At 41.9% G+C, this 27230-nt stretch overlaps 1 protein-coding gene across 1 annotated transcript in view; it reads left to right on the top strand.

Moving 5' to 3' along the window:
* Positions 1-27230, top strand: part of INPP5F (inositol polyphosphate-5-phosphatase F) — a 99502-nt gene that overhangs the window by 30046 nt on the left and 42226 nt on the right. Inside the window, exon 3 of the mRNA XM_058298283.2 lies at positions 14440-14576. Coding sequence (XP_058154266.1) covers positions 14440-14576 — 137 coding nt within the window. The remainder of the gene's footprint in view (positions 1-14439; positions 14577-27230) is intronic.

The following is a 27230-nucleotide window of genomic DNA, read 5'->3' as shown; positions in this document are numbered from 1 at the left end:
AAGTAGCTGAGTGGTCTGTTACACCAGTTCCCTTCTTCTCACTTTGTGGATGCTCCAGGAGAAGTGGGCTTTCGGAGAGGTAAAGAGAGTGCTGTGTCCTCAGGAATGGGCTATGCCGTGTTGGGGCATGCTAAAGAAAGTATACATGTGAGAGTCATTAGCAAACATACCTTTTTTTTTTTTTTTTTAACTGGTGGTCGTAACATGAATGATTGATTCTAGAGAGATGCAGAGCAGTGAAAATAGAACCTACAAAATGAGTTAGTTATACAACTAGTTTTAGTGGTATGCTAGGAAAAAGGTCATTTTTAAGCTGTCAAGTAAAGGTAACATTTTTTTCCAAAGCTGAATGAAAATCTTTATCCCACAATTGCTCATCTCTTTTTAAATGAGTCACTTATTATACATTGCAAGTAATTTTTTTTTTTTAAGATTTTTATTTATTTATTTATTTAATTCCTCTCCCCTCCCCCGGTTGTCTGTTCTCTGTGTCTATTTGCTGCGTCTTGTTTCTTTGTCCGCTTCTGTTGTCATCAGCTGCACGGGAAGTGTGGGCGGCACTATTCCTGGACAGGCTGCACTTTCTTTCGCACTGGGCGGCTCTCCTTACGGGTGCACTCCGTGCGCGTGGGGCTCCCCTACGTGGGGGACACCCCTGCGTGGCGCTGCACTCCTTGCGTGCATCAGCACTGCCCATGGGCCAGCTCCACACGGGTCAAGGAGGCCCGGGGTTTGAAGCGCGGACCTCCCATGTGGTAGACGGATGCCTAACCACTGGGCCAAGTCCGTTTCCCCATTGCAAGTAATTGAATATTTTCCAGGACTTTTGTTTTAGCTTGCCTTTCTGTTCATTTTCAAGGTAATCATTTCCTAATTCATCTTCTTATCTTGTTGAGGAAGTGAAGTTTCCTTGTCTCTTTTCCAGGAGAAACCACTGTTAAAAACTTTATCTGATCTTGCAAGATGAAATGGCTTTTTAACTCTGTTATACTCTGTATCTAGTCTCAATGTGGCAACTTTAATTGAGCTGAGTTTCTTTTCCTGATGGATAATATAAATTAATACAATAGCTAACTTGGTCCTTTGATTTTTTTTACTTAAAAAATTACACCTGATGGATAGTGGGATTGCTAAGCAATAATGATAGTCTACTTTTAATTTGTCTTGTCATTAAACGCAAACTATAAAAAAATATTTAAATCATGTAACTCCACATGCACATCCTTAGGCTTTTGTGTGTGGTAGTGGTGGTGTGGTGGTAGTGTGTTTTCTTAAGGCTAAGTAATTACAGAACTAGTGAGTATCATTATTTCCCAAGAGGTTTTTTGTTGGTTTTGTTTTGCTTTTTAGAATGAATGATTTTCTCTGAAAGTATCTCAGTGTTCAATTCTTTTTTTTTTTTTTTAAGATTTATTTATTTTATTTATTTAATTCCCCTCCCCTCCCCCGGTTGTCTGTTTTCTGTGTCTTTTTGCTGCGTCTTGTTTCTTTGTCCGCTTCTGTTGTCGTCAGCGGCACGGGAAGTGTGGGCGGCGCCATTCCTCGGCAGGCTGCTCCCTCCTTCGCGCTGGGCGGCTCTCCTTATGGGTGCACTCCTTGCGCGTGGGGCTCCCCTACGCGGGGGACACCCCTGTGTGGCACGGCACTCCTTGCGCGCATCAGCACTGTGCATGGGCCAGCTCCACACGGGTCAAGGAGGCCGGGGGCTTGAACCGCGGACCTCCCATGTGGTAGACGGACGCCCTAACCACTGGGCCAAAGTCCGTTTCCTTGTTCAATTCTTAATTGTCCTTTTCTTTCCATTGTGATTTTGATTATTCCTTTGAACACTACTCTAAATATGTATTTTTTCATTAATTTTAAGTTTCAAGAAGTAATAGGTTGTCGAAGCTTAATCTGTCTTTGGCAGAAAATGCACTTTTTAATTTATGACTCTGTTCTAGTAGGTAATATACCTAACAAGTCCTTTCTTTCTTCAGAAGGAGATTTTTTTTAAAAATTGATGTGTAAGTCATATGCTATGAGATTCACCCTTTCAAAATGTAGAATTCAGTGGTTTTTAGTACATTCACAAGGTTGTGAAATCATCACCACAATCTAATTACAGAACATTTTTATCACCCCAAAAGAAACCATGTTTAGCAGTCACTCCTTGTTTCCCCTTCCCCCAACCCCTGGAATCCACTAATCTGTTTTCAGTCTCTATGGATTTGCTTATTCTGGACATTTCGTAGAAATGGAGTCATACAAAATCTCTTCTTTTGTAACTATGTGTATTCTTCTGTGTCTGCTTGTATTCTTATTAGGCGGCTCCAGGAACTGATCCTGGGACCTTCCAGAGTGGGAGAGAGGTGATTACTCTCTTGTGCCACCTCTGCTCCCCTATTCTGCTACATCATCTTATTTTCTGTCCTCTGTGTCTTTTGTTGCATCATCTTGCTGCGCCTGCTTTTTGTGTCAGCTGACTCGTCTCCATGGGGCAGCTTTTCCTGTGCAAGGTGGCATTCCCACTCAGGGCGGCTCTCCAGTGTGGGGCCGCATTCCCGCATGGGTCAGCACTCCACGTGGGCCTGCTCATTGCGTGGGCCAGCTTGCCCTCACCAGGAGGCCCTGGGCATCGAACCCTGGACCTCCTATATGGTAGATGGGAGCCCAATTGGTTGAGCCACATCCATTTCCCCATGTTTTTAAGATTCACTCATGTTGTAGCCTCTATCAGTACTTATTCCTTTTTATTGTTGAATAATATTCCATTGTATGGGTAATTCCACATTTTATTTACCCATTCATCTGTTGATGGGCATTTCGGTTGTTTCCACAGAAGGAGCCTTTTTAAATTTAAGTTTTTGAATAAGTAAATAATATACATGGCTTAACAATTTAAATAGTAATAAAAAGTATTTAGTAAAGGGTTTCCCTCACTCCACTGTTGTCATCTACCCAATTTCCACTATCCCATCCAACCCACCACCATTATTATTCTATATTTTCTACATAAAAGCCAGTTGTACTATACTGTAACTTATATTTTTTTCCTAAAAATATAACTCGAAGGTCTTTCCAAAACAGTGCATAGTCTCTCACTATTTTTTAAAGATAGCGTCATATTATTCCATTGTACAGAATTACCAAAATTTATTTAGCCTGTTTTCTGTTAGAATTTTAGATCTCTTCATTCTTACTCTATTATAAATAAGGCTGACATGAATAACTTTGTATGTACATAATTTTTCTCATTTGTCAGTTTATCTTTAGGTTTACCAGAAATGGAATTGGTCTGTCAAAGGATAGAAGCATTTGCAATTTTTTAAAAAAGTTAATTTATTTACTTAATTTTTTTTCTTTATTTATCTGCCCCCCCTCCCCCAGATGGTTCTCTTGTCTGTCTGCTCATTGTTTTCTCGCCTCCCCTCCCCCAGATGGTTCTCTTGTCTGTCTGCTCATTGTTTTCTCGCCTCCTCCAGTAGGCAACAGGAACCCAACCTGGCCTTCCCACATGAGAGGCAACATCTGCTCCCTATGGGCTGTGCATCTGCTGGCTTGTGTCCTTTGCTCATTGTGGCAAGGGTGGTGTCTAGCTCATTGTGGTGGGGGCGGCGTCTGCTCATTTTATTTTGGGAGGCACCAGGATCTAAACCTGGCACCTCCCATGTGGTAGATGGGCACCTGACTGGTTACACCACATCCACTTCCCACATTTGCAATTTTTAAAAAAATTATTTATTTTCTCCCTAGCCCCCACCCTGTTGTTTTAACCACTGTCTGTGTCTACTCGCTCTGTGATCTTCTGTATCTATTTCTCTTTTTGTCTTCTCTTCTTGTTTTGTTTTCTTTTTTTTTCCTTTCTCCTCTAGGATTCCCCGGGATTCGATCCTGGGGGCCTCTGAAGTGGAGAAAGGTTCCCTGTCACCTGCACCACCTCAGTTCCTGGTTTCTGCTGTGCTTCACATTGGCTTTCCCCTTTGTCTCTCTTTTGTTGTGTCATCATGTTGCTGCGTATAACTCACTTGCACAGACACTTGGCTCACCACACGGGCATTGGCTCACTGCATGGGCACCTACATGGGCACTTGGCTTGCTGCACAGGCACACTTTCTCTTTTTTCATTTTACCAGGAGGTCCCAGGAATGGAACCTGGGTCCTCCCATATGGTAGGCAGAAACCCTATCACTTGAGCCACATCTTCTTCCCCCACATTTGCAATTTTGATATGTATTCCCAAGTTGTCCTCCATAGGGATTGTACCAATTTACATTACCACCAACAATGTCTGTTTATCTGTGGTCATATGAAGTGTATGATAACATTTTAGTGTTTTCTGATATGATAGTGAACTGTGTCTCAGCATTTCACTTGTAATAAGTGAGGTTGAGCATCTTTTCATACCTTTACAGCTATTTGTGTTTACTTTTCTCTAAGCCATGTGTTTATATCTTTTGTTCATTTTCCTGTTGGATTATTGCCATTTTTTAAAAATTTTGCAACTCTATAAAATAGGGAGATTAGTTCTTTGGCTGCAGATATTTTTTCTTAGCCTGCCCTTGACTTTTTTTGGGGTGTGGTTTACCATGGTAAAGTTTTTTATTCTAGCATAATCAAATTTATCAGTTTTTTCTTTTATGCTTTCTTTACCAAGAAGTTTAAAGCAAAGTTGGGGGAAGTGGATTTGGCTCAATGGATAGAGTGTCCGCATACCATATGGGAGGTCCAGGGTTAAAATCCAGAGCCTTCTGACTCGTGTGGTAAGCTGGCCCATGCACAATGCTGATGTGCGCAAGGAGTGCTTTGCCACATGGGTGTCCCCTGCGTAGGGGAGCCCCACGCACAAGGAGTGCCCCCTGCAAGGAGAGCTGCCCTGTGCGATAAAAGTGCAGCCTGCCCAGGAATGGCACCGCACATGTGGAGAGCTGACGCAGCAAGCTGATGCAACAAAAAGAGACAGAGTCCCAGTGCTGCTGACAAGAATGCAAGCAGACAGACATAGAAGAACACACAGCAAATGAGCCCAGAGAGCAGACAACTGCGGGGGGGAGGGAGGGTTAGGGCAGGGGAGAGAAATAAATAAAAAACAAATCTATAAAAAATAAAGGAAAGTTGGGAGGGGGAAAAATTCCAACCCACTAATCAGCATAACATTTTCCAAAGAAGAAAGAAGTTAAGGTTAAATTACTTAATCACTCATAGATATCTATTTCCTTATCAATTTTACTTTAGTTTTTTCTCTTTGATCAGTGAGTGAGACTGAAACAATAAGGGAGGAAATATAATAATGAGCTCTTATTATGTGCTGGGTACTTTTCATTTGCTATGCCTTTCCTTCCACTTCATGGAAGAAGCATGGTCTTCAGAAGTAAAACAAAAGGTAAAAGAATAGGTATACATATTGTGAAGAAAAAAATCACAATTGTGGGAAGATGGGAACCAAACCTGAGACCTCCAATGTGGGAGGGAGGTGCCTAATTGCTTGCGCCACCTCCGCTCCCTGCTTTGTTGTGTCTTTCATTATGTTCTCATATCTCTTGTTGTGTCAGCTCACTGCACCTGCCCATTGTGTCAGCTTGCTGTCTTGCTCATCTGCTCTAGGAGGCACCTGGAGCTGAACATGGGACCTCCCATGTGGTAGTAGGCGGGAGCTCAATCACTTGAGCCATCTCCACTTTCTGATCACTTCTTTTGATTATCTACTTCAGGTTTCTGACAGCAGCCATTGGACAGCAATTGTTCCAACCCACCCTAGGCAAAAACTGTAGAGAAGACTTAAAGACCGTATTCTTCTCAGGACTATAGAAAACAGTCAAGGGGCTGCATTTACTGAGTAAATGCCAAATCAAGAAACCATAGCTTCAGAGAGCCATAGAAGAATCTCCTGGAACCCTTCCTGGCTACTTCCTCATTCTCTCCCCTGGGCAGTTTGGACCTGACTTGGCTGGCACTCAAGTTTTTGAGAGTCCCTGGCCTTCTTCCTACTGGGAAAGACTGACTTAGGAAACTCCTTTCCAGCAAGCTCTTCCCTCCCAGAATTTGCCCTTTAGGCAAATGCAGCTTAAGACAAGAAAGCATGTAAGAAACAATTGAGTCAGATGGGCTGGGGTAAAGATGTAGCTGCTTTAAGTGCCACTGTGTCCTTCTCTTAAGTGTCTTTAAGAGAGGGAGAAGGTTTGTTTCCTGGGGAGTTGAGGGGCACTCAAGTTCCTGTAAATGGGGAAACCTCTAAGGCCATTAGCTTACACAAACTCAAGAAGGACACAGGCCCAGAAAAGACTGGGAGAAACCTGCACTTTGTATTTGCCTTGGGCTAACCTACTTGATGGGAGAACCAAAATTTGAAAAACACCAGCCAGCACAAAAACAAAGTGTGGAAGACTGTGAAAGGTGTTTTTTCTATTGGTTTGTTTGCTTTTCTTGGCTCCAGGCACCCAAGACAATCTCTTATCACTAGCTGAATATAAACTCAAGAAACAAACAGCTCAGGGACTAAGTCCCAGAGTTAACATTTAAAAATATTATAGCTGAGTAGTATTCTATTGTATGTATATACCACATTTTGTTTATCCATTCATTTGCTGATGGACATTGGGTTGTAAACCAAAGTGGAACCATGTTTGATAACTATGTTTCAGTAGCTGTACATCAGCTACAGCAAATATAACATGAACATGTAAAAAGATCATTGCTGGGGAAGGGGAAAAAGGGTTTGATGTTGGATATATGGGAGTCCCCTATATTGTATATGTGACTTTACTGTGATCTAAAACTTTTTTGAAGACAAAATTAAAAATTAGGAGGAAAAACAAAAGAAAGGATATAGGCACTTGAGGAAGAAATGAAAGAAACTGCCTTGCCACTGTACATACAGGGCAACACCTATTACAGTGATGAAAGGCAAAACATCAAAAACAAAATTTTATGATATTTTTCATTTTTTAATATCCCAATTTATTTTTACTTTATTTTAGTTTTTCAAAATTAGTATGTATTCTATTTCTAATCTTTAAACCTATCACTACTATTTCATTTTCCTATTAATTGCATTTGACAATATATTAGGCTTCATTTTTTAAGAAGTTTTGAACCACAGAGGGCTTCAACTATGGCAGGGGAGGAAAACTGGTGTTGGGTGTTATTGATGGGGGACACATGGTTGGGAGGGAGTTCTCCAGGCATTTTTATAGGGTACATAAAAATGTTCAGATATATGTTGGGTATTTTTGTACTAGTTACAGTTACAAATGACAACTGAGGGAGTGCTGAGTTCCTAGCCAGGAAAGCTGTCACATTCCCCAGTGGAACAGCAACAATCCCCCAAGTGCAAGGGCAAAGACCAGTAAAGAAAGATGCTCCAATGATGAGCCCTTGATATTGATGACTATGCTTATGAGCCTGTGTGCCTGAAATTTGAACTAGGCCTAGCTAGAGCTGTAGGGTGCCTAAGAGTTACCTCCTGAGAGCCTCTGTGTTGCTCAAATGTGGCCACTGTCTAAGCCAAACTCAGCATGTAAACACATTACCTTCCCCCACCTTGGGACATAACTCCTGTGGATGAACCTTCCTTGTGCCAAGGGATTACTACTAATCACTAACTGGTGATGCAACTAGAAAAAGACCTTGAATAAAAGGGAGAGATGGTAAAGACAAATGAGTTTATATGGCTAAGAGTTTTCAAAAAAGAGTCAGGAGGTCATCAGAGGGGTTGTGCTTACGGATACCTCAGCAGGATCCCAAAGACAGCCCATGTACTGGTGCTCCCGAGGGCTATGGAGACCCACAGGTTCTATGGTCATGGCAGATGGCTCTGGAGTTCAGTGTCTTGTCAGTGGGCCCTACTTTGAAATTTGTGTTGCTGAGTGTGATGGAGTTGGACTCAGATGTGACCTTTCTACACATGCCTCTTCTGTCACTTTCACTGGACATGTGGTTGGTGCTGGGGTTGGTATATAACCAGGAGACTTCAATCTCTGGACTGGCCATGTGCCAGCTGGGCCATGAGCCTCAGCAGAATCACAACTCCTACTCTCTGGTTTGTTGGACTTATATAGGCCAGCTAACAGAGAGGTGAAGATAGTCAACCACCACACCAGGGAACCGAGAGTGCCTATAACGGCAAGCAGGAGAATCACATCCATCAACCATGTGGGATCTAAGCCCCCTCTCGATATAGAGGTGGAGTGGACATCACCAACCCAGGGTCCACAGGATGGAGGAATGAAATATGGATTAGAGTAAACTTACTGGTATTCTACTATAGAACTATTTTGACTAATAATGGAAGAAACTGTAGCATTGATCTGGAGAGAGTGGCTACAGTAGTTGCTGAGGGCAGGGAGAGGGAAGAAGAGATGAGATGTGGGGGCATTTTCGGGACTTGGAGTTTTCCTAAATGATATTATAGGGACAGATACTGGACATTATATGTCCTGCCATAACCCACTGAATGTACAGGGGGAGAGTGTAAACTGCAATGTAAACTATAATCCATGCGGTACAGCAGTGCTCCAAAATGTATTCACCAAATGTAATAAATGTGCTACACTAATTGAAGAGGTTGTTGATTTGGGAGGAGTGGGAGGGTGGGATGTGGGTGTGTGGAAACCTCTTAAATTTTTTAATGTAATATTTTTTGTAATCTATGTATCTTTAAAAAAGACAATTTAATAAAAATATTAAAATGTAGAGTGTACAACAAAATATTACAAGGGAAACAAAGAAATAGGAAATGATGGCCAATTCAAAAGAAGAGGATAAAAATCTGGAAAACATCAACGAAGAAGACCAGATTGTAGACATAGCAGAAAAAGACTTTTAAAAAATGGTTTAAGGGAAATGGATGTGGCTCAATCAATTGGGCTCCTTTCTACCATATAGGAGGTCCAGGGTTTGACGCCCAGGGCCTCCTGGTGAGGGCAAGCTGGCCTGTGTGGTGAGCTGGTCCATGCAGAGTGCTGCCCCATGCAGGAGTGCTGCCCTGCACAGGAGAGCTGATGCAGCAAGATGATGCAACAGAAAGACACATGGATGAGAGACAATAAGAGACTTAGCAAGAAAACCAGGGAGCTGAGGTGGTGCAAGAGAATGATCGCCTCTCTCCCACTCCGAAGGTCCCAGATCTGTTCCTGGAGCCGCCTAATGAGAATACAAACAGACATAGAAGAACACACAGCAAATGGACACAGAGAGCAGGGAATGGGGGAATGAAGTAGGGGGGGGGAGAAATTTTTTAAAATCTTAAAGTTTTAATATCCTCAAGGAGATGAAGGAAAATACAGAAAAGGAACTAAAGGAGATAAGGAAAACAATTAATGAACAACATATAAATCTAAACAGAGAAATTTTTAAAAAGAACCAGACAGAACTACTGAAGTTGAAGACCACAATAACTGAAATGAAGAATACCCAAAAGGTTTACAACAGCCAATTGGAGGGGGCAGAAGAAAGAGTCAGTGAATTTGAAGACAAGACAATTGAAATGAGTCAGGCTGAGGACCAGAAAGAAAAAATTATAGGAAGTAAAAATAGCCTAAGAGAACTGTAGAAACACCATCAAGCATACCGATATATACTTATGGGACTCCCAGAGGGAGAAGGAAAGAAAGGAGCATAAGGAGTATTCAAAGAAATAATGACAGAAAGCTTCCTAAACTTGGATGTAAATATGCACATCCAAGAAGCCTGTTGAACACCAAACAAGATAAACTTGAATAGAAATATGGCCAGGCATATGATGGTGAAACTGTTGGCTTCTCTGGTCAGCTGCAAATACTTTAAGTTGTTTGTTCAATATAAAATAGAAATTATTCCTATGAGGTTTAGAGCTCTATCCAAGTTTTTTTTGTGTGGTTTTTTTTTCAGAATTCAACAGAATTTATCGACATTGAGGAAACATTTAGGTACTGGGTAACCCTGATCTATATATCATGTGCTTCTTGGCACTTGGTAGGACCTCAGTAAATTATTAATGATATTGAATAATCATGGTCTGTAAAAGCCTTGCAACTTTGGAGCAAATTTCCTTCCCCAATTCATAAAGAATTATGAAACATTTCTAAACTTTTTCATTTATGAAATACTTTTTTTTTTTTTTTTTAAAGATTTATTTATTTAATTTCCCCCCCTCCCCTGGTTGTCTGTTCTTGGTGTCTATTTGCTGCGTCTTGTTTCTTTGTCTGCTTCTGTTGTCGTCAGCAGCACGGGAAGTGTGGGCGGCGCCATTCCTGGGCAGGCTGCTCTTTCTTTTCACGCTGGGCGGCTTTCCTCATGGGCGCACTCCTTGCACGTGGGGCTCCCCCACGCGGGGGACACCCTTGCGTGGCACGGCACTCCTTGCGTGCATCAGCACTGCGCATGGCCAGCTCCACACGGGTCAAGGAGGCCCGGGGTTTGAACCGCGGACCTCCCATATGGTAGTCGGACGCCCTAACCACTGGGCCAAAGTCCGTTTCCCATTTATGAAATACTTAAAGCACATCCTTAAACACACATTCAAAGTAACCCTAAACTGGGAAGCGGACTTGGCCCAGTGATTAGGGCATCCGTCTACCACGTGGGAGGTCCGCAGTCCAAACCCCGGGCCTCCTTGACCCGTGTAGAGCTGGCCCATGCACAGTGCTGATGTGCACAAGGAGTGCTGTGCCACGCAGGGGTGCCCCTGCGGAGGGGAGCCCCACGTGCAAGGAGTGCACCCCGTAAGGAGAGCCACCCAGCGCGAAAGAAAGTGCAGCCTGCCCAAGAATGGCGCTGCACACACAGAGCTGACACAACAAGATGACGCAACAAAAAGAAACACAGATTCCCATGCCGCAACAACAGAAGCAGGCAAAGAAGAACACACGGCAAATAGACACAGGAAACAGACAACTGGGGCAGGGGGGAAGGGGAGAGAAATAAATAAATAAATCTTTAAAAAAACAACAACAACACAGTAACCCTAAACAAAGCAACTTAAAATGTGAGTTGATGTATATTAGGAAAAATGAGGGAAATTGTAATACATTATATCTATTCCCCGTCCCAGATGGCTCCCAAATACTTTATATCTAGTCCCGCCCTTCCCCGCCATGGCTCCCTCGTTGCCTTTTGCTGATTGCCTTTTGTTCTTTGCCTGTTTTTTCTTTAGGAGGCATTGGAATCCAAACCTGGGACCTCCTTTGTGGGAGGTGGGCACTTAATTGCTTGAGTCACATCCACTCCCACTTAATATCTATATAAAAGTGTTTTTTTCATACATGAAATATATATCCATCATGTTAATTTTCCTTAACAAATCCCTGAACCACTCATTTCTGTTTTTGTGTTTCATGCTGATTAAAGAGTCTCCCCCCACCCCCAGCCACAGGTATAATCTAATAAAATTAAAAATTCCTTTTGTATATTATCTTGCATAGGCCATTTGTCATTTAATAAAAATCTTTTGTGAAAAGTAGAAATTGGGTTTGGAAAGATGACTATTGGGCCTTTGGATGCTTTGTTTCCTTCTTTCTCTCTTGTAGTTATTAAAGGTTTCTTTTGTTTGGTTTACCATCCCTCTCCATTCTTCTCAATGTATTTAGTTATTTGCACAAAATCCTAGTGTACATAAAAAGTAGTTTTGGAATTGCTAACCCATACTTTTCTAAAAAAAAAAAAAATTACTAGCCAGGGCACAATATTTATATATAGTTCTTTTGTCTTTAGTCTTACAAAATACTGTTTTCCAAAGTTATTTAGCTTTTTCCCCCCATCCCCTACAGTGTTGTTACAGTTTCCATTTGCAATAGAATTAAGTTACTGTTTGTATTTTATTTTGAGTTCCCCCCACATTCTGGCTGATTTTACAGTTATCTTTATTTTGGGCATATGTGAAAGAGTACCGTGACTCTAAGAGTCAGAACTACAGTATAAAAAAGAATATCTCAGAACTGTCATTTCTCAGTCATCTCATTTACCCCATTCCTGTTTCCCCTCTTCTTTCCACCTTATTTCTGACTACTTCCTGTAGGTAACCAGTCTCACTCATTTCTGGCTTATCCCTCCTATATTTCTCTTTTTTGCAGAAATGAGCAGATACTTTTATATTTTTTTATATTTTCTTCTTAGAGTAGTGCACTGTAGATACTCTTTTGTACTTTGTTTTCTTTACTTAATAATGTATCCAGGGGGAAGTGGTTGTGGCTCAACTGATAGAGCATCTGCCTACCACATGGAGGGTCCAAGGTTCGATACCCAGGGCCTCCTGGCCTTTGTGGTGAGCTGATCCACGCACAGTGCTGCTGCACGCAAGGAGTGCCGTGCCACGTAGGGGTGTCCCCCTCATAGGGGAGCCCTACGCGCAAGAAGCACACCCCACAAGGAGAGCCGCCCCACACTAAAAAAGCGAAGCCCACCCAGGAGTGGCGCTGCACACAGAGAGAGCTGACGCAGCAAGATGACGCAACAACAACAACAAAATGTGACAGTTTCCCAGTGCCGCGTGACAAGAATGCAAGCAGACACAGAAGAACACACAGCGAATGGGCATAGAGAGCAGACAGTGGGGGAGGAGGGGAGAAATAAATAAAAATAAATCTTAAAAAAAAAATAATGTATCCAGGAATCCCTCCTTATGTGTTCATAGAATGCTTCCTCTTTTTCTTTCTTTTTTTTTTACCAGCTGTGTAGTACTCCCTTATATGAATGTACCATAGTTTATTCAGTAATTCTCCTATGCCTGAGCATTTAAGGTGTTTCCAATATTTTGCAGTGACAAACTACTGTAATGAATAGGGTTGAGTGCATACAGGTATATATTTTTTCTTTATTAGATAATTCATGGGTTTATAGAACAATCATGCATAAAATACAGGATTCTGGGGGGGACTGGGGAGTGAGGTATATGGCAATCTCATTTTTTAATGTAATATTTTGTATGATCTATGTATCTTTAAAAGGCAATAAAAATATTTTTTAAAAAATACAGGATTCTAATACACCACTGTATTATTGATAGCTTACATTGGTGAGGAACATTTGTTACAGTTGACATTTTTATAATTGTACTATTAACTATAGTTCATTGTTTGACTTAGGGTTCACTGTGTAGTATAGTCCATGGATTTTGTTTTTTAACTTCTGTTCTGTTACTATATATACCACCTAACACTTCTCTTTTTAACCACATCCAGATATAAATTTCAGTGCTGTTAATTAACTTCACAGTGTAGTGCTACCATCACCACTACCCATTACCAAAACATTACCATCACTCCAAATAGGAACCCGGCACATTTTAAGTCATATCTTCCCATTCTCTGTCACCAACGCATCTCTGCTGAACTTTCTGAGGTACCGCCAAACTGTCTTCCGCAGCAGCTGCACCATTTTACGTTGTCACCAGTAATGAATGAGTGTTCTTCTCTGCGTACTCTCAAACACTTGTAATTTTTTTTTTTAATAGTAGCCATTCTATTGGGTGTGAAATGGTATCTCATTGTGGTTTTGCTTTGCATTTCCCTGATGGCTGATAATGTTGAGTATCTTGTCTTGTGCTTTCTGGTCATTGTATATCCTCTTTGGAGAAATGTCTATTCAAGTCTTTTGCTCATTTTTTAATTGGATTGTCTTTTTATTGCTGAGTTGAAGGATTTCTTCATATATTCTAGGTAATAAACCTTTATCAGATATGTGGTTTCCAAATATTTTCTCACAATGTGTAGGTTTTCATTTTACTTTCATGATGAAGTCCTTTGAGATACAAAAGGTTTAAATTTTGATGAGGTCCCATTTATCTATTTTTCCTTTTGTTGCTTGTGCTTTTGGTGTAAAATCTACGCAACCGTTGCCTAGCACAAGGCCCTGAAGATGCTTCCCTATGTTTTCTTCTAGGAGTTTGATAGTTCTGGCTGTTATATATATTTAGGTCTTTGATCCATTTTGAGTTGATTTTTGTATGAGATGTGAGGTAGAGGGTGTCTTCCTTTATTTCTTCCCTAGTAGGTACTGGGGATTGAATATGGGACCTTGTACATGAGAAGCAGGTGCTCAACCACTGAGCTATACCTGCTCCCCTCCAGTTTTTTGAGTGTACATATTTTTGTGTTAAGGTAAATTCCCAACAGTAGGATTGCTGGGTCAAAAGTACATGTGTTGTTTTGATAGGTATTGCTAAATTACCTTCCAGAAAAGCTGTACCAGTTTGTATTCCCAGTCAGCACTGTTTGAGAGTTTGTTTCCCCATAGCCTCACCAACAGAATGTGTTGTCATACTTGTTAATTTTCCCAAGTTGACAGTTGAATATTTTAATTTACATTTTTCTATGAGGTTGAACATCTTTTTGCATGTTCAAGGGCAATTTTTATATCTTTTTTTGTGTGTTTTACTTTAAAAGCTGATATCTATGCATGTTGTTGTTGTTAAGTTATTCACTTTTAGCTTCCCAGGACAGCAACACTTTATAAATATCAGACATTAACAAGACTTTTCTCTTTCAGATCTTCCTTGGTGGCTTATTCTAATTCGACAGAAAGCTTTGGTGGGCAAACTTCCAGGGGACCATGAGGTCTGTAAAGTTACCAAAATTGCTGTGCTTTCACTCTCTGAAATGGAACCTCAGGATCTTGAGCTAGAGGTAAGATGAAATCTTGGGAAATTTTATGAAAATTTTGATATAAATGTAATAACACATAGGATTTGGTTCAATGGACTAGAATCATAATTTTAGAGCTGGATAATGGTCTTTAAAGCAACTTAATGCCATGTGGTTTTCAAACCTCATTTTAGTAGTAGAACCTTCATTTCAAAATCTGTGAAATCCAGTATATAAGATACATAAAAGCAGAGCTGCTTTGGTTGTGGTGGTGATGGGGCTCCTTAGGGCTCTGCTCTCTTGACTTCTCCTGAAGACTTCCTCTGCTTCCAGGGAACCCTAGGGCTCTGCACAATATAGTTTGAAATCCCCCGATTTGGTGGGGGGTGAGTGGGTGGGTAGTCAAGAAGAGGAGATTTGGGAAGCGGATGTGGCTCAAGCAATTGGGCTCCCATCTACCATATAGGAGGTCCAGGGTTTGATGCCCAGGGCCTCCTGGTGATGGCATGCTGGCCCGTGTGGTGAGCTGGCCCGCAGGGAGTACTGGCCTGCACAGAGTACTGCCCTGCACAGAGAGCGGGCGCAGCAAGATAATGCAACAAAAAGAGACACACAAGGGAGACAATAAGAAACATGGCAGACCAGGGAGCTGAGGTGGCACGAGAGAATGATCGCCTCTCTCCCACTCTGGAAGATCCCGGGATGGGTTCCTGGAGCCGCCTAATAAGAATACAAGCAGACACAGACACAGAAGAACACACAGCAAATGGACACAGAGAGCAGACGGGGGTGGGGATAAATCAATCAGTCTTAAAAAAAAAAAGAAGAGATTTAACTTTTATTATCTCTTCTTTTAGTGTCTACTTCTTGAAAAATTTAAGCATATATTACTTTTGTAATAATTTTTAGAAGGTTTTTGGAAAGAGAGACAAGCACAGATCTATCTAAAGCAATATTTTTATTTTCCAGAGTAGAAACCAAGCCCTCATAGATAGACTTTAGGTCAAAATAATGACATTGCTTAGGGTCAGTTTTTTCCCACTACACTGTGCTGCATCCTGCTAGAAGAAACCCATGAAAAAAGCATTTGTGTCTTGTCTGCTTTCAGTGTGGGGATTTGGAGGCTAGGGATTGTCTTCATTCTGCTGTAGTCATAGCCTGTTTTGCTTGATATGTACCAGGCAGACCCTGTGGATTGACATGGGTTATCCTATAATCCTTAGGACCACCCTTTTGTAAGGTGGGCAGTGCTATGATCCATGTGATCTGTAGATCCTTATCTATCCAGATAAGGATAGAAGGCTTTGTGAGGGACAAGTCACACAGCCAGCACATGGAGGGGTCTGGACCTGGACTCTAGCAGTCTGAGTCTGCATTATTCTGCTGAGCTGCTTTCCTCTTAACCTGAACAGCATATAATATAGCAACCACTGCTTTACAACTCAATACATGTTTTTCCATGCTGAGTTCTTGGGGAGGAGTTTGGGGACAGGGTTAAGTTGTTTTAAAAATCAGTAAATTTATAGCTATTTTTAAGCTTCAGATTTCACTGGAAATTCTACACTCTAATTTTAAGAAACTAACATTAAAACAAATTTTAAGAGGGCCCTGATTTTAACTATTTCTCGTAGGAATCAAAAAAAAGATTAGGGTACTTTTTATTATCCTTTTCTTGGTACTAGTACTAGCACATTATTCACTATTGATCTAGAAACAAGTGGTGATTAGGCTTATTAAAGACAGATGTTTGGGTTTTTTTGTTTGCATTTTACTTTAGAGGGGAAGCTAAACAAGCAAATGTTGTTTCAGTTTACTAAACTAATAAATTTGTTATCAGTGTTTTTTGGATGGCTTTGTTGACAAATTGAAAGATTGGCAGCCCACTGAGCTAGCATTTAGTTTGCGCTTGAAGCCTGGGGACCCTGGCCGTTTCCATCTGCCAGTCATCAATTTGCATACTTGGCACTCCCAACTCTGGGGAAATTAAGTTATTCCTCATCCGGGGAGGGTTAGGGCCCCTGTTAGACATTTCAGGGAGTTTTTCTGATGCCCTTTATGGCCACCAATCTGTAACATTTTTGAGACTAGCAGCTCTCGATAGAGATGGAAAAAAAACACTTTTAGGAAATAACATTTCATGGACTTTTTAAGCACAAAAACTTGAAAGCTTTGAGGATATCTTTATTCTTCAATTCTTCAGACTTTTCCTTTACTTTCTCTCATTACTTTTAAATGAAAAATATTATCTTCAAATAAACATGTAAATGAGATTTCCCCCCATGTAACATAGTCGAATATGTTGGATTGTTTAAGCCACAGCATTTATCAAGGGTACTAGAGATTATGGTTCATGTTAAAAGAGTTGAAATATGTAATGATATTTGCTAATTAGGAGTAAAAGTGACTATAAAGTATTTTAGATTCTATTATAGTGAAAAATTTGGTATTCCTTTCTCTTAAGAAAATATAATTTAAAAAATTTGCATGTAAGCCTCGTCCCACCCCACCCCCTGCTTTTAATCCTATTATATGGTAAGGGAACTTTACAATAATAAGCTATAGGAGGAAGGGCAAAGAAAAACTGTGTTGAAAATCATGAATTGTTTGCTAATTTTCTAACATGTTAATTTAAGTCTTTGGTATCCTCATTTAACTCCATTTAAAAGGAGCTTTTAGATGCTTAATCATTTTTATGTATTTTCTGATTATATAGTGGATTTTAAAGAAGGAAGAAAAAAATCCCACCATTTAGAAATAATGATTGTCATTATTCTGTTGGATTTTAATGGTCATTTCCATGTGCCCAGAGCTCTTAGAGGAGCACTATTATTTTCAAATTTTTCATGATCGTTTTTATTTTGCATGTTTACATATTTTTAAATATTTAACTCTTATTATTTTTTGGGAACATAAATATCTCGTGCACATAAAGACTTTTTTCTTCTTACTCTGTCTTCTAATTTGGATGTCTGTGTATCATCACTGCTTTCATTTTTTCCCAGCAGGACCCTCAGGCTCTTAAGTATGGTCACTGTCCTAGAGCCTAGTCTGTCTTCTGTAATTAGAGGAGAGACAATTTTATCAGTCTGGTTTTAACAAAAATTTATAATTTTCTGCCTCAGTTGCCTTTTTATCTCCAGTATATGACTTGTTTGCCCTTTTAAAAAATAACCACTTTATTGAGATATAATTCACATACCATACAATTCCCCATTTAAAATGTATAATTCAGTGGTTTTTAGTATATTCACAGTTATGCGACTGACACCACAACCAATTTTAGAACATTTTCATCACCCCAAGAAGAAACACTGTACTAACTAGCAGTCACTCCCCATTTTGCTCCATTCCTTCCTGCCCCTACCCAGCCCTAGGCAACTGCTGATCTAGTTTTGTCTCTATGGATTGCCTTTTCTGGAAATTTCATATAAATGAAATGATATAAAATGAGTCTTTTGTGACTGAATTCTTCCACTTAATGTTTTCAAGGTTCATCATGTTGTGGCATGTATCAATACTTCATTCCTTTGTGTTGCTAAATATTATTGCATTGTATGGCTATACCACATTTTATTCATCCATTTGTCAATTGATGAGCATTTGTACTTTGGGGCTATTATAAATAATGCTACTATGAATATTTGTGAACAAGTTTTTATGTGGACATATGTTCTCATTTCTCTTGGGCTTATACCTAGGTATGGAATTGCTGGATCATAAGGTAACTGTATTTAACCTTTAGAGGAACTGCCACACTGTTTTCCAAAGTAGTGTGTCAGTCTTTTAAAATGATTGATACACAATGGTTGGAAGAATCTGTGGGGTTCAAATAAGTAAGAACATAGATAATCTTTCTTTTGTAAAAACATCCTTTAAAGTTTTATGAGCATATATTCCATGTCTGCCTATCTGATTTACTGTATCTCATTGCCTTAATAGATAACTGCATCATTTTCCATATTTGGTTTCCTATCAGACACCTGTTTAAAATTTTATCTCCAGATGGATATAGATAGATACAAACTTTTAAAGTGAAATTGTTTGCTTTTCTTTTCTTAAAGAGCAGCAGTTCTTGGTTGTGAATCTTGGTTGTGAAATATAATTTGCAATAACAATAGAAAAACTAGGGGAGCACTTCGTGGGGCTTGTGGTAGTAGTTTTCTTTCTGAGGTTGTATATATCAAAGTTGTGATAAGGGCCTAAGCACATGTTACACAGTATTGGCTGGGCCTCTGGAAAAGGGAATGTGATCCTATGGTCAATGCTATGGGTTGTAATACCAACAACTTTATTTAAAGAAAGCAACATAGAACCGGAAGGGATCCCTAAACTCTGTTTAGCAGGACTGAATTTAATTTTTTCAGAAAGAGAGTCTATACTTTCTTTCCTAAAGGCAACTATGTAGAAGATACTAAAATATTCATTGAAAATTTTTATGTTTAAAGGAATTTTAAGTTTCTATTTAGGAAGTTTTATTTTAAAGGACAGAGAAAAGACTTCTGGTTAAGTGAATATATACTTTGCTTATGCAGATTGACAAACCTTTATATGAAGCCTGAAGGATCTGAACAGACCATATTTATTTTATTTTATTTATTTATTATTATTTTTTAAAGATTTATTTACTTCTCTCCCCTTCCCCCCTGTTGTCTGCTCTCTGTGTCCATTCACTGTGTGTTCTTCTGCTTGCATTCTTGTCATGAAGCACTGGGAAACTGTGTTGCTTTTCTGTTGTTGTTGCATCACCTTGCTGCATCAGCTGTCTGTGTGTGCGGCGCCACACCTGGGCGGGCTGCGCTTTTTTTTGTGCAGGGAAACTCTCTTTGTGGGGCACCCCTACATGAGGTACACCCCTGCATGGCACGGTATTCCTTGCGTGCCGCAGCACTGTGCATGGGCCAGCTCACCATGTGGGTCAGGAGGCCCTGGGTACCAAACCCTGGACCTCCTATATGGTAGGTGACGCACTATCAGTTGAGTCACAACCGCTTCCCCATATTTATTTTAGAATTCAGTTTTTGCGAGGGAGTTTCAAAATGTTATTCCACATATTGTATATACCTTCAGTGAGACTGGAGCATAACCCCACAATTCAACACATCAGTATTTCTTTAAAAATCATATATTATTCATATATATAAAGGGGATGACTGTCAGTAGCCTCACATCAGTTCAGGGCACTTTTTGTCATTAAACGACTTTGTTGGGATTTTGGAATTAATGGATAAGGAAGTCAAGGATTAATGGACCTGTATCAATTCTGTTCCAACCACAATATGAGGATAGATAAAAAATAAAAATAGGAAAACAAAGAAGACTTGCCAGACTTAGAGGCTTTTCCATAGACCACAAATGCATAGATAAAATGGAACCATAGGGAAGTGGACTTGGCCCAGTAGAAAGGACATCTGTCTACCACATGGGAGGTCCGCGGTTCAGAGCCCGTGACTCCTTGACCCGTGTGGAGCTGGCCCACGTGCAGTGCTGATGCACACAAGGAGTGCCGCACCATGCAGGGGTGCCCCCCGCATGGGGAAACCCCATGTGCAAGGAGTGTGCCTCATAAGGAGAACTGCACACACGGAGAGCTGATGCAGCAAGATGATGCAACAAAAAGAAACACAGATTCCCATGCCGCTGACAACAGAAGCAGACAAAAAGAACATGCAACAAATGGACAGAGAAAACAGACAACCGGGGTGGGGGGAGGCAGGAAGGGGAGAGAAATAAAATAAATCTAAAAAAAAAAAATGAAACCATAGACCTCCTGGGTTCTGGATCCAGAAGCAGGCAGTGGCAGCAGGAAATTGGCCCCTACAGTGTAAAGAGGACTGACTAAAAGATCAAATGGGAGATGGGGACCTGGAGTCATGTTCAGTAGTTGGAGCCTGATGATAGGGTGAGCCTCCCTCAATCATAAAATCAGGTTGTTAAATTGTCTGCATTATGTGGGGTAATCCTGCATGAAAAATTCTCTACTAAGCCAGTCACACTTTCTTTGAGAAACACGGGGTTGGCAAAAGATAAGGGCCTGGATAAACAGTAGCAATGGGAATGAAGTGGTTGAGGTTGATAGGAGAGGTTTTAAGGTTAATGATAGGGATGCCTCCAAGGTTTCTTGCTTGAGTGGTCCAGTGGGCAATGAAGCTGTTATCTGATATAGGGAATACTAGAGAAGGAGCCATATTGGTTTTGGAAATACTGATTTTTAGGGACTAGTGTGTCAGCAAGGGAGAAATGTTGGCAATATAGGTCTTGAGATTCAGGTTAAAAGAATGCAGTTAGAAATATGGAGCCAACAAGCGTGATAGTAGTTGAAATGATGAGAGGAGATGAAATTTTCTAGACAGAGCATGAAGAATAAGAAAAGAGCTAAGGAAACACCAACGCTTTAGGGACAAAAATAGATATCAACATGGGAGATTGAGAAGGAATAGTCAGAGGTGAGAGAAGAGCCAGAGTAGTTGGTGTCATGAAGACCAGAGAAACAGCAGGAAGTGGTCATCAATGTCACATTCTATAAAAGAAAAAAATAAGGATTATTCTTTTCAGTGTTAAGGAGGTCATTGTAGGGAAGTGGATTTGGCTCAAAGGATAGAGCATCTGCCTTCCCCATGGGAGGTCCAAGGTTCACACCCAGAGCCTCCTGACCTGTGTGATGAGCTGGCCCATGCACAGTGCTGATGCATGCAAGGAATACCATGCCACGCAGGAGTGTCCCCTGTGTAGGGGAACCCCACGTGCAAGGAGTGCTCCCCATAAGGAGAACCGCCGAGTGCAAAAAAAGTGCAGCTTGCCCAGGGTGGCGCCGCACACATGGTGAGCTGACGCCGCAAGATGATGCAGTAAAACAAGACATAGATTGCCGGTGCTGCTGACAAGAATACAAGTGGACACAGAAGAACACACAGTGAATGGACACAGAGAGCAGACAACTGGTGTTGGGGGGGGTGGTGGGCAGGAAAGGGGAGAGAAATAAATGAAGAAATTAAAAAAAAAGGAGGTCATTGTTTCACTCTGCCCAAGCAATTTCATTGGAGCCTTCACCTTTTGACCTACCACAAAGTATTCACAATTCCAGTGATATGACACAGTACCCTGCTGGCTCATAGAGGGTTGAGGAATGGATTGAAGAAGGAAAAAAAAAAAGATTCTGACATATGTATAGGTGGCAGGAAAGGAGCTATAAAGGAGAGAGGTTGTATAAAGGAGAGAGAGAGAGTGGATAATGAGGCAAGGCCCTGATCCTATGGGAGGAAACACAATTAGGAAATTAGCCTTGGAGAGAAAAATGGACCTCCCTCCTTCTTAGAGGAAGAAAGTGTGGGTACAGATGAGGTGGTGATTAGAAATTACTTTAGAATGATTAGAGCTTTAGAATAATCTTCGATGTATTCCTGGGGGAAATTTTTGCTGATTTGAATGTTCTTAAGGAATAACTTGTGTCTGAAAGTGCATACTATCCTATTTGGAATATTAAAATTGCAACAATTTATAACTAGGTTTTAGGCATGTTTTCAGATGTTTTGAAAAAGAAGTGTTATTGAGAAGCGGTTGTGCCTCTAGCAATTGGGCTCTGTCTACCATATAGGAGGCCCAAAGTTTGATTCCCCAGGGCCTCCTGGTGAAGGCATACTGGCCTTCAGCAAGATGATGCAACAAAAAGAGACACAGAGGAGAGACAATAAGAGATGCAGCAGACCAGGGAACTGAGGTGGTGCAAGAAATTGAGCATCTCTCTCTCACTCCAGAAGGTCCCAGGATCAGTGCTGCCTAAAGTGAAGATAAGCAGACACAGAAAAACACACAGTGAATGGACACAGAAAGCAGATGGCGAGTGCAAAAACAAAGGGGGGAGTGTAGAAATAAATAAATAACATCTTTCTTTTTTTAAAGATTTATTAATATGACTGGATAATTATCAACATTCTACATTAAAAATGCTAACCATAAGCAAAAGTCATAGCAGAGGACTAAAGGGAGAACATCTTTTTAAGACAGCACTCTGCTGCCTCTATATTACTATACCAAGGAAGGTGAGGTGTGCATATGTTCACGAAAGAAGGGGAGTGATGATTTTCCCAGGACTAATTTCCTGCCCCTTGTGTGAATCTCAGAGTTAACATTTACATTTGTAGCAGCAGAGTCCTTTCCTTTATCAAGTATTTATTGAGACCCTCTGTGCCAGGCACTGCTCAGGCCTGGACAACATATGAGTCAACACAACTAAGATCCCTGTCCTCATGGAGTTTACATTCTAGTAGGGAGGAACAGACAGTAAGTAGGTACATAATGATTATGTGGTATGTTGGAAGGTAATAAATGCTATGGGGAAAAAAAATTTCAGCACATAAGAGGGGTGGGGGAGTGCCCAGGGAGAGAGATTGTGGTAAGATATCTCGGTAAGGAGTGCACCAGCAGAGGGAAGAGCTAGGACAAAGGCCCTGAGATGTTAGTGTTCCTCCAGTGTTGAGGAACAGCAAGTGCGGCGGCTTGCTCGGTCGGTAGAGGTGGGGTCTGGCTGCGGACGAGGGGTCGGTCCAGCTTTGGACGAGGGATCAGTCCCGCTTGGGACGAGGGGTCGGTCCGGCAGCAGACGAGGGGTCGGTCTCACAGGGGTTGCGCGGTTCGGCTGACGGGGTAGCCCGGCGAAGCCAGTGACGAAGGGGTCGCCCGGAGAAGCCGGCGACGAACTGGGGACAAGGGAGGCCAGGCCCTTGTCGGGGGCTCTCAGGACTGGAGGGCGCACAGCAGAAGAACTACCGCGGAGACAAGGTAAACACGCAAGTCCACTTTATTGAGGGAGAGGCAACAGTTTTATAGGGGCTGGGGAAGGCTGATTGGTCGAAGCCACACCCTGTTCTGATTGGTTGCCGGAGAAAGGTCAGTGGGCGGTACTGGACGGGGGAGGGGTGGTGATTAGGGATTGGCTGTCGCTGTTGCTGGGGGAAGTGGCAGGGCTTAGTGATTGGTGGCTGCTGTTGCTGGGGTAAGGGCAGACTGGAGTTTCCCGCCCACGCCTGGCTGTTGCTGCTGTCGGGGGAGGGAAAAAGGCAGACTGGATTTTTCGCCCACGCCTGGCTGTTGCTGCTGTCGGGGGGAGGGAAAAAGGCAGACTGGAATTTTCCGCCCTGCACCTGCGCAGGGAGAAAGAAGAAGAAGGGTGCCGCCCCACAGGCATCGTGTGGCGCCATCTGGGAGGAGGGGCGACCGCGGAAGCATGGCTGCCGAGAAGGGGAGACCCGAGGGCACTCTGCGCCCATGCCGAGCTTCCTTCAGGGGTGGTGGTGGGCCCGACCAACCACCCTATTATGGGGGCAGCGGAATTAGGCCTACCGCGGCCGCTCCCCCGCCGGGCCAGCAAACCACACTTCAGCCCAAGGGGTGACCGCAAGCAAGGAGGCCAATGTAGATGGAGTGGAGTAAGCAAGGGTAGAGAGTAGTAGGAGATGAAGGCACTGGAGGGTCTTGTTTAAGTTCCAATGCCTAGTGGAAATCCAAGTGGAGATGTTGAGATATGTGAGGCTAGAGTTCTGGAGAGAGAAATGTATCTTTGAGAGAGAGGAGTTGGCATGTAGATGAAATTTGAAGCTATGAGCCTGGAAGAGATCCCTGAGGGATTGAATGCAGATAGAAAACAGGCTCAGGAACTGAACTTCGGGGTGCCCAGACATTAAGAGGCCAATTGGAAAAGCAGGAAAAGCCAAGAGAAGACAGTATTATCAAAGAGGAGGAGACAGTGATGAACAATGTCAAATGCTATTGAGAAGCAAAGATAAAGACCAAGAATCTACCTCAGTCATACTGAAGATTGCCTTTTAAGTAGTGTGGTGGGGGCCAAATTTTGCAGTGGGTGGAGGAGACAATGGGAGGAGAGGGATCAGATTGTTAGTGAGCAGTACAAAAAAACAGGACAGAAGGTGAGAAGAAGGATCATACAAAGGTGTTATGATTTGTTTTGTTCAAAGGAAAGAAATACCAGTATTTCTAGGAATGATCCAGCAGAGAGAAGGGAGAATGACCGGAGCAGTGCTCATGCACTTAGTTCTGTCTTTCCCCAGCAACTCAAGATCTTGTTAATTTTACATATTTGAAGGATAATTGAGTTTTGACAGTAGGGCTTTAGGTCTTTTTCACATGATCTTCTGTTCCCTTTTCCTTGATGCTGGGACAAGAGCAACGTGAAGTTGTATTCTTGTTGTGAAACTCATGTGAATAAGAGGTTGGTTTTCTGTTTGTTTTAGGAGGTACTGGGTATTGAACCCAGGACTTTGGAAAGCAGGTGCTCAACCACTTGAGCTACATATCAGCTTCCCTGAATAGAGTTTTTTTGGTTTTTGTTTATTTGTTTTGTTTTTGAGGTACCAGGGCTGAGAATTGAACCAGGGACCTTGTATGTGGGAAGCTCAACCACTGAGCCATATTGGCTCCCTTGAGTTGGTTTTTTGTTTGTTTGCTTGTTTGTTTGTTTTTTCCTTATCCCCCCTGCCTCCGCTCCATTGTCTGCTCTTTGGGTCCACTCACTGTGTGTTCTTCTGTGTCTGTTGTATTCTCATTAGATAGCTCCAGGAACACATCCTGGGGCCTTTTGGATCACCTTCTGGAGAGAGGTGATCATTCTCTTGCTCCATCTCAGCTCCCTAGTTTGCAGCGTGTCATATTGTCTCTTCTCTGTGTCTCTTTTCTGTTGCGTCATCTTGCAGCATCAGCTCTCCATACCACTCCTGGGCGGGCTGCTTTTCCTGCACAGGGCTGCACTCCATTGCATGGGGGGCATCCCTGTGCAGAGCGATACTCCCTGCACGTGGTAGCACTCCATGTTGGCCAGCTCTCCACACGGGCCAGGAGACCCTGGGTATCGAACCCAGGACCTCCTATATGGTAGGTGGAAGCTCTGTCTGTTGAGCCATATCCGCTTCGCTGCTTGTTTTTGTTTTTAGGATGCACCCGAAAAGGAACCTGGGACGTCTCGTGGGAAGCAGGTGCTCATTGTTCCCTGAATAAAGTTTTTGTTTTTGTTTTTAAAGATTTATTTATTTATTTCTCTCCCCTTCCCGCCCCCTCCCCAGTTGTCTGTTTTCTGTGTCTATTTTCTGCATGTTCTTCTTTGTCTGCTTCTGTTGTTGTCAGTGGCAGGGGAATCTGTGTTTCTTTTTGTTGCATCTTGTTGTGTCAGCTGTCCCTGTGGGACAGCTCTCTGTGTGGGCAGCGCCATTCTTAGGCAGGCTGCACTTTCTTTTGCACTGGGCGGCTCTCCTTATGGGGCGCACTCCTTGAGCGTGGGGCTCCCCTGCACGGGGACACCCCTGTGTGGCACGGCACTCCTTGTGCGCATCAGCACTGCACCTGGACCAGCTCCACACGGGTCGAGGAGGCCCGGGGTTTGAACCGTGGACCTCCCATGTGGTAGGTGGATGCCCTAACCACTGGGCCAAGTCAGCTTCCCTGAATAGAGTTTTTGATAGTCACAATTTTGAAAAGGCGTATAATCAGTTGGAGGTTCTAAAGCATCTGAAAAGTTATCCAATTATTAGTTGCCACTTATAATTTAATAAAACAGGGATGGTCTCTTTTTTTTCCAGGATTTATTTTATTTGTTCTCTCCCCCTGCCCTTTTGTTTGCAGTCACTGTCTGCTCTGTGTCCATTTGCTTTGTGCTCTCTGTGTCTGCTTATCTTCATTTTAGGAGGCACTTCGAATTAAACCTGGGACCTCCCATGTGGAAGAGAGGCGCTTAGTCACTTGAGCCACCCTAGCTCCTGGTTTGTTGTATCTGTCACTGTCTTTCCTCTTTGTGTCTCTTATTGCATCATCTTGTTGCAGCAGCTTGCCGCACCTGCCTGTTGCACCAGCTTGCCTTTTCCAGGAGGCACTGGAAACTGAACCTGGGACCCTTCATGTGGTAGGCAGAAGCCCAATCACTTGAGCCACATCCACTTCCCAGGGATGATCCTTTTTTATCATTTGTAATCAAAGCTTGAATTAGCTTTATTCTCCTCACCAAGTTTTTGTTTGTTTTTCATCCTATTTGGCATCTGGTGATAGTTATTCTGTGAGTAAGACACTAATAATAACAAGCATTTTAGTGACTGTTAACTGTTGTTATTAGGACTCTGTCTCGTAGGGTAGCAGTAAACCTAGTGTATTGAAAAAATGGAATTGGTCTTCATACAGTTAATAGAATTCTTGTGTACTTTTCAAAATATTTGTTTATGTGTGGAGCCACATTAAATTATATGTACAACTCCCGGCTTTAACCAAGAAGCCTTCTTTAGAACCTTTTGTGTCCTTCTCTTAACGCGCAATGTTCATGTTCCTATCCTCTTTTTCACCTCAGTTGGACTGCACATTTCCTGAGCCTGTAATTGCTGCTGCTTCAAATTTAACTGTGCTCAGGACCCAGAGATATGTTATGCTTATTTTATTTGGTGTGTGTGAGAGCAAGAGAAGAGGGAGTGGTTGAAATGTCCAGCTTTTAAGGCTTCCAGTAGAGCACTCTTGAGATGACTTCTTAACCAAAACAATTAACTAGCATTAATGTATTTTTAGCATAGATGGCTGTATAAAGACCCTAAAGCATAGCAAATATGTATTTTGCAATATATTTGCCTTTAGATTCCAATTTTCAAAGCACTGATAACCTCAATCAGAACATTTTATTCTTCAGTTATATTTGATAAGTTAGGATATAGTTAT

The sequence above is a fragment of the Dasypus novemcinctus genome, chromosome 6 (assembly GCF_030445035.2).
Source record: "Dasypus novemcinctus isolate mDasNov1 chromosome 6, mDasNov1.1.hap2, whole genome shotgun sequence".
NCBI classification, from domain to species: domain Eukaryota; kingdom Metazoa; phylum Chordata; class Mammalia; order Cingulata; family Dasypodidae; genus Dasypus; species Dasypus novemcinctus.
The sequence above is the reverse complement of the archived record's forward strand: the minus strand, read 5'-3'. Positions and strand labels throughout refer to the sequence as shown.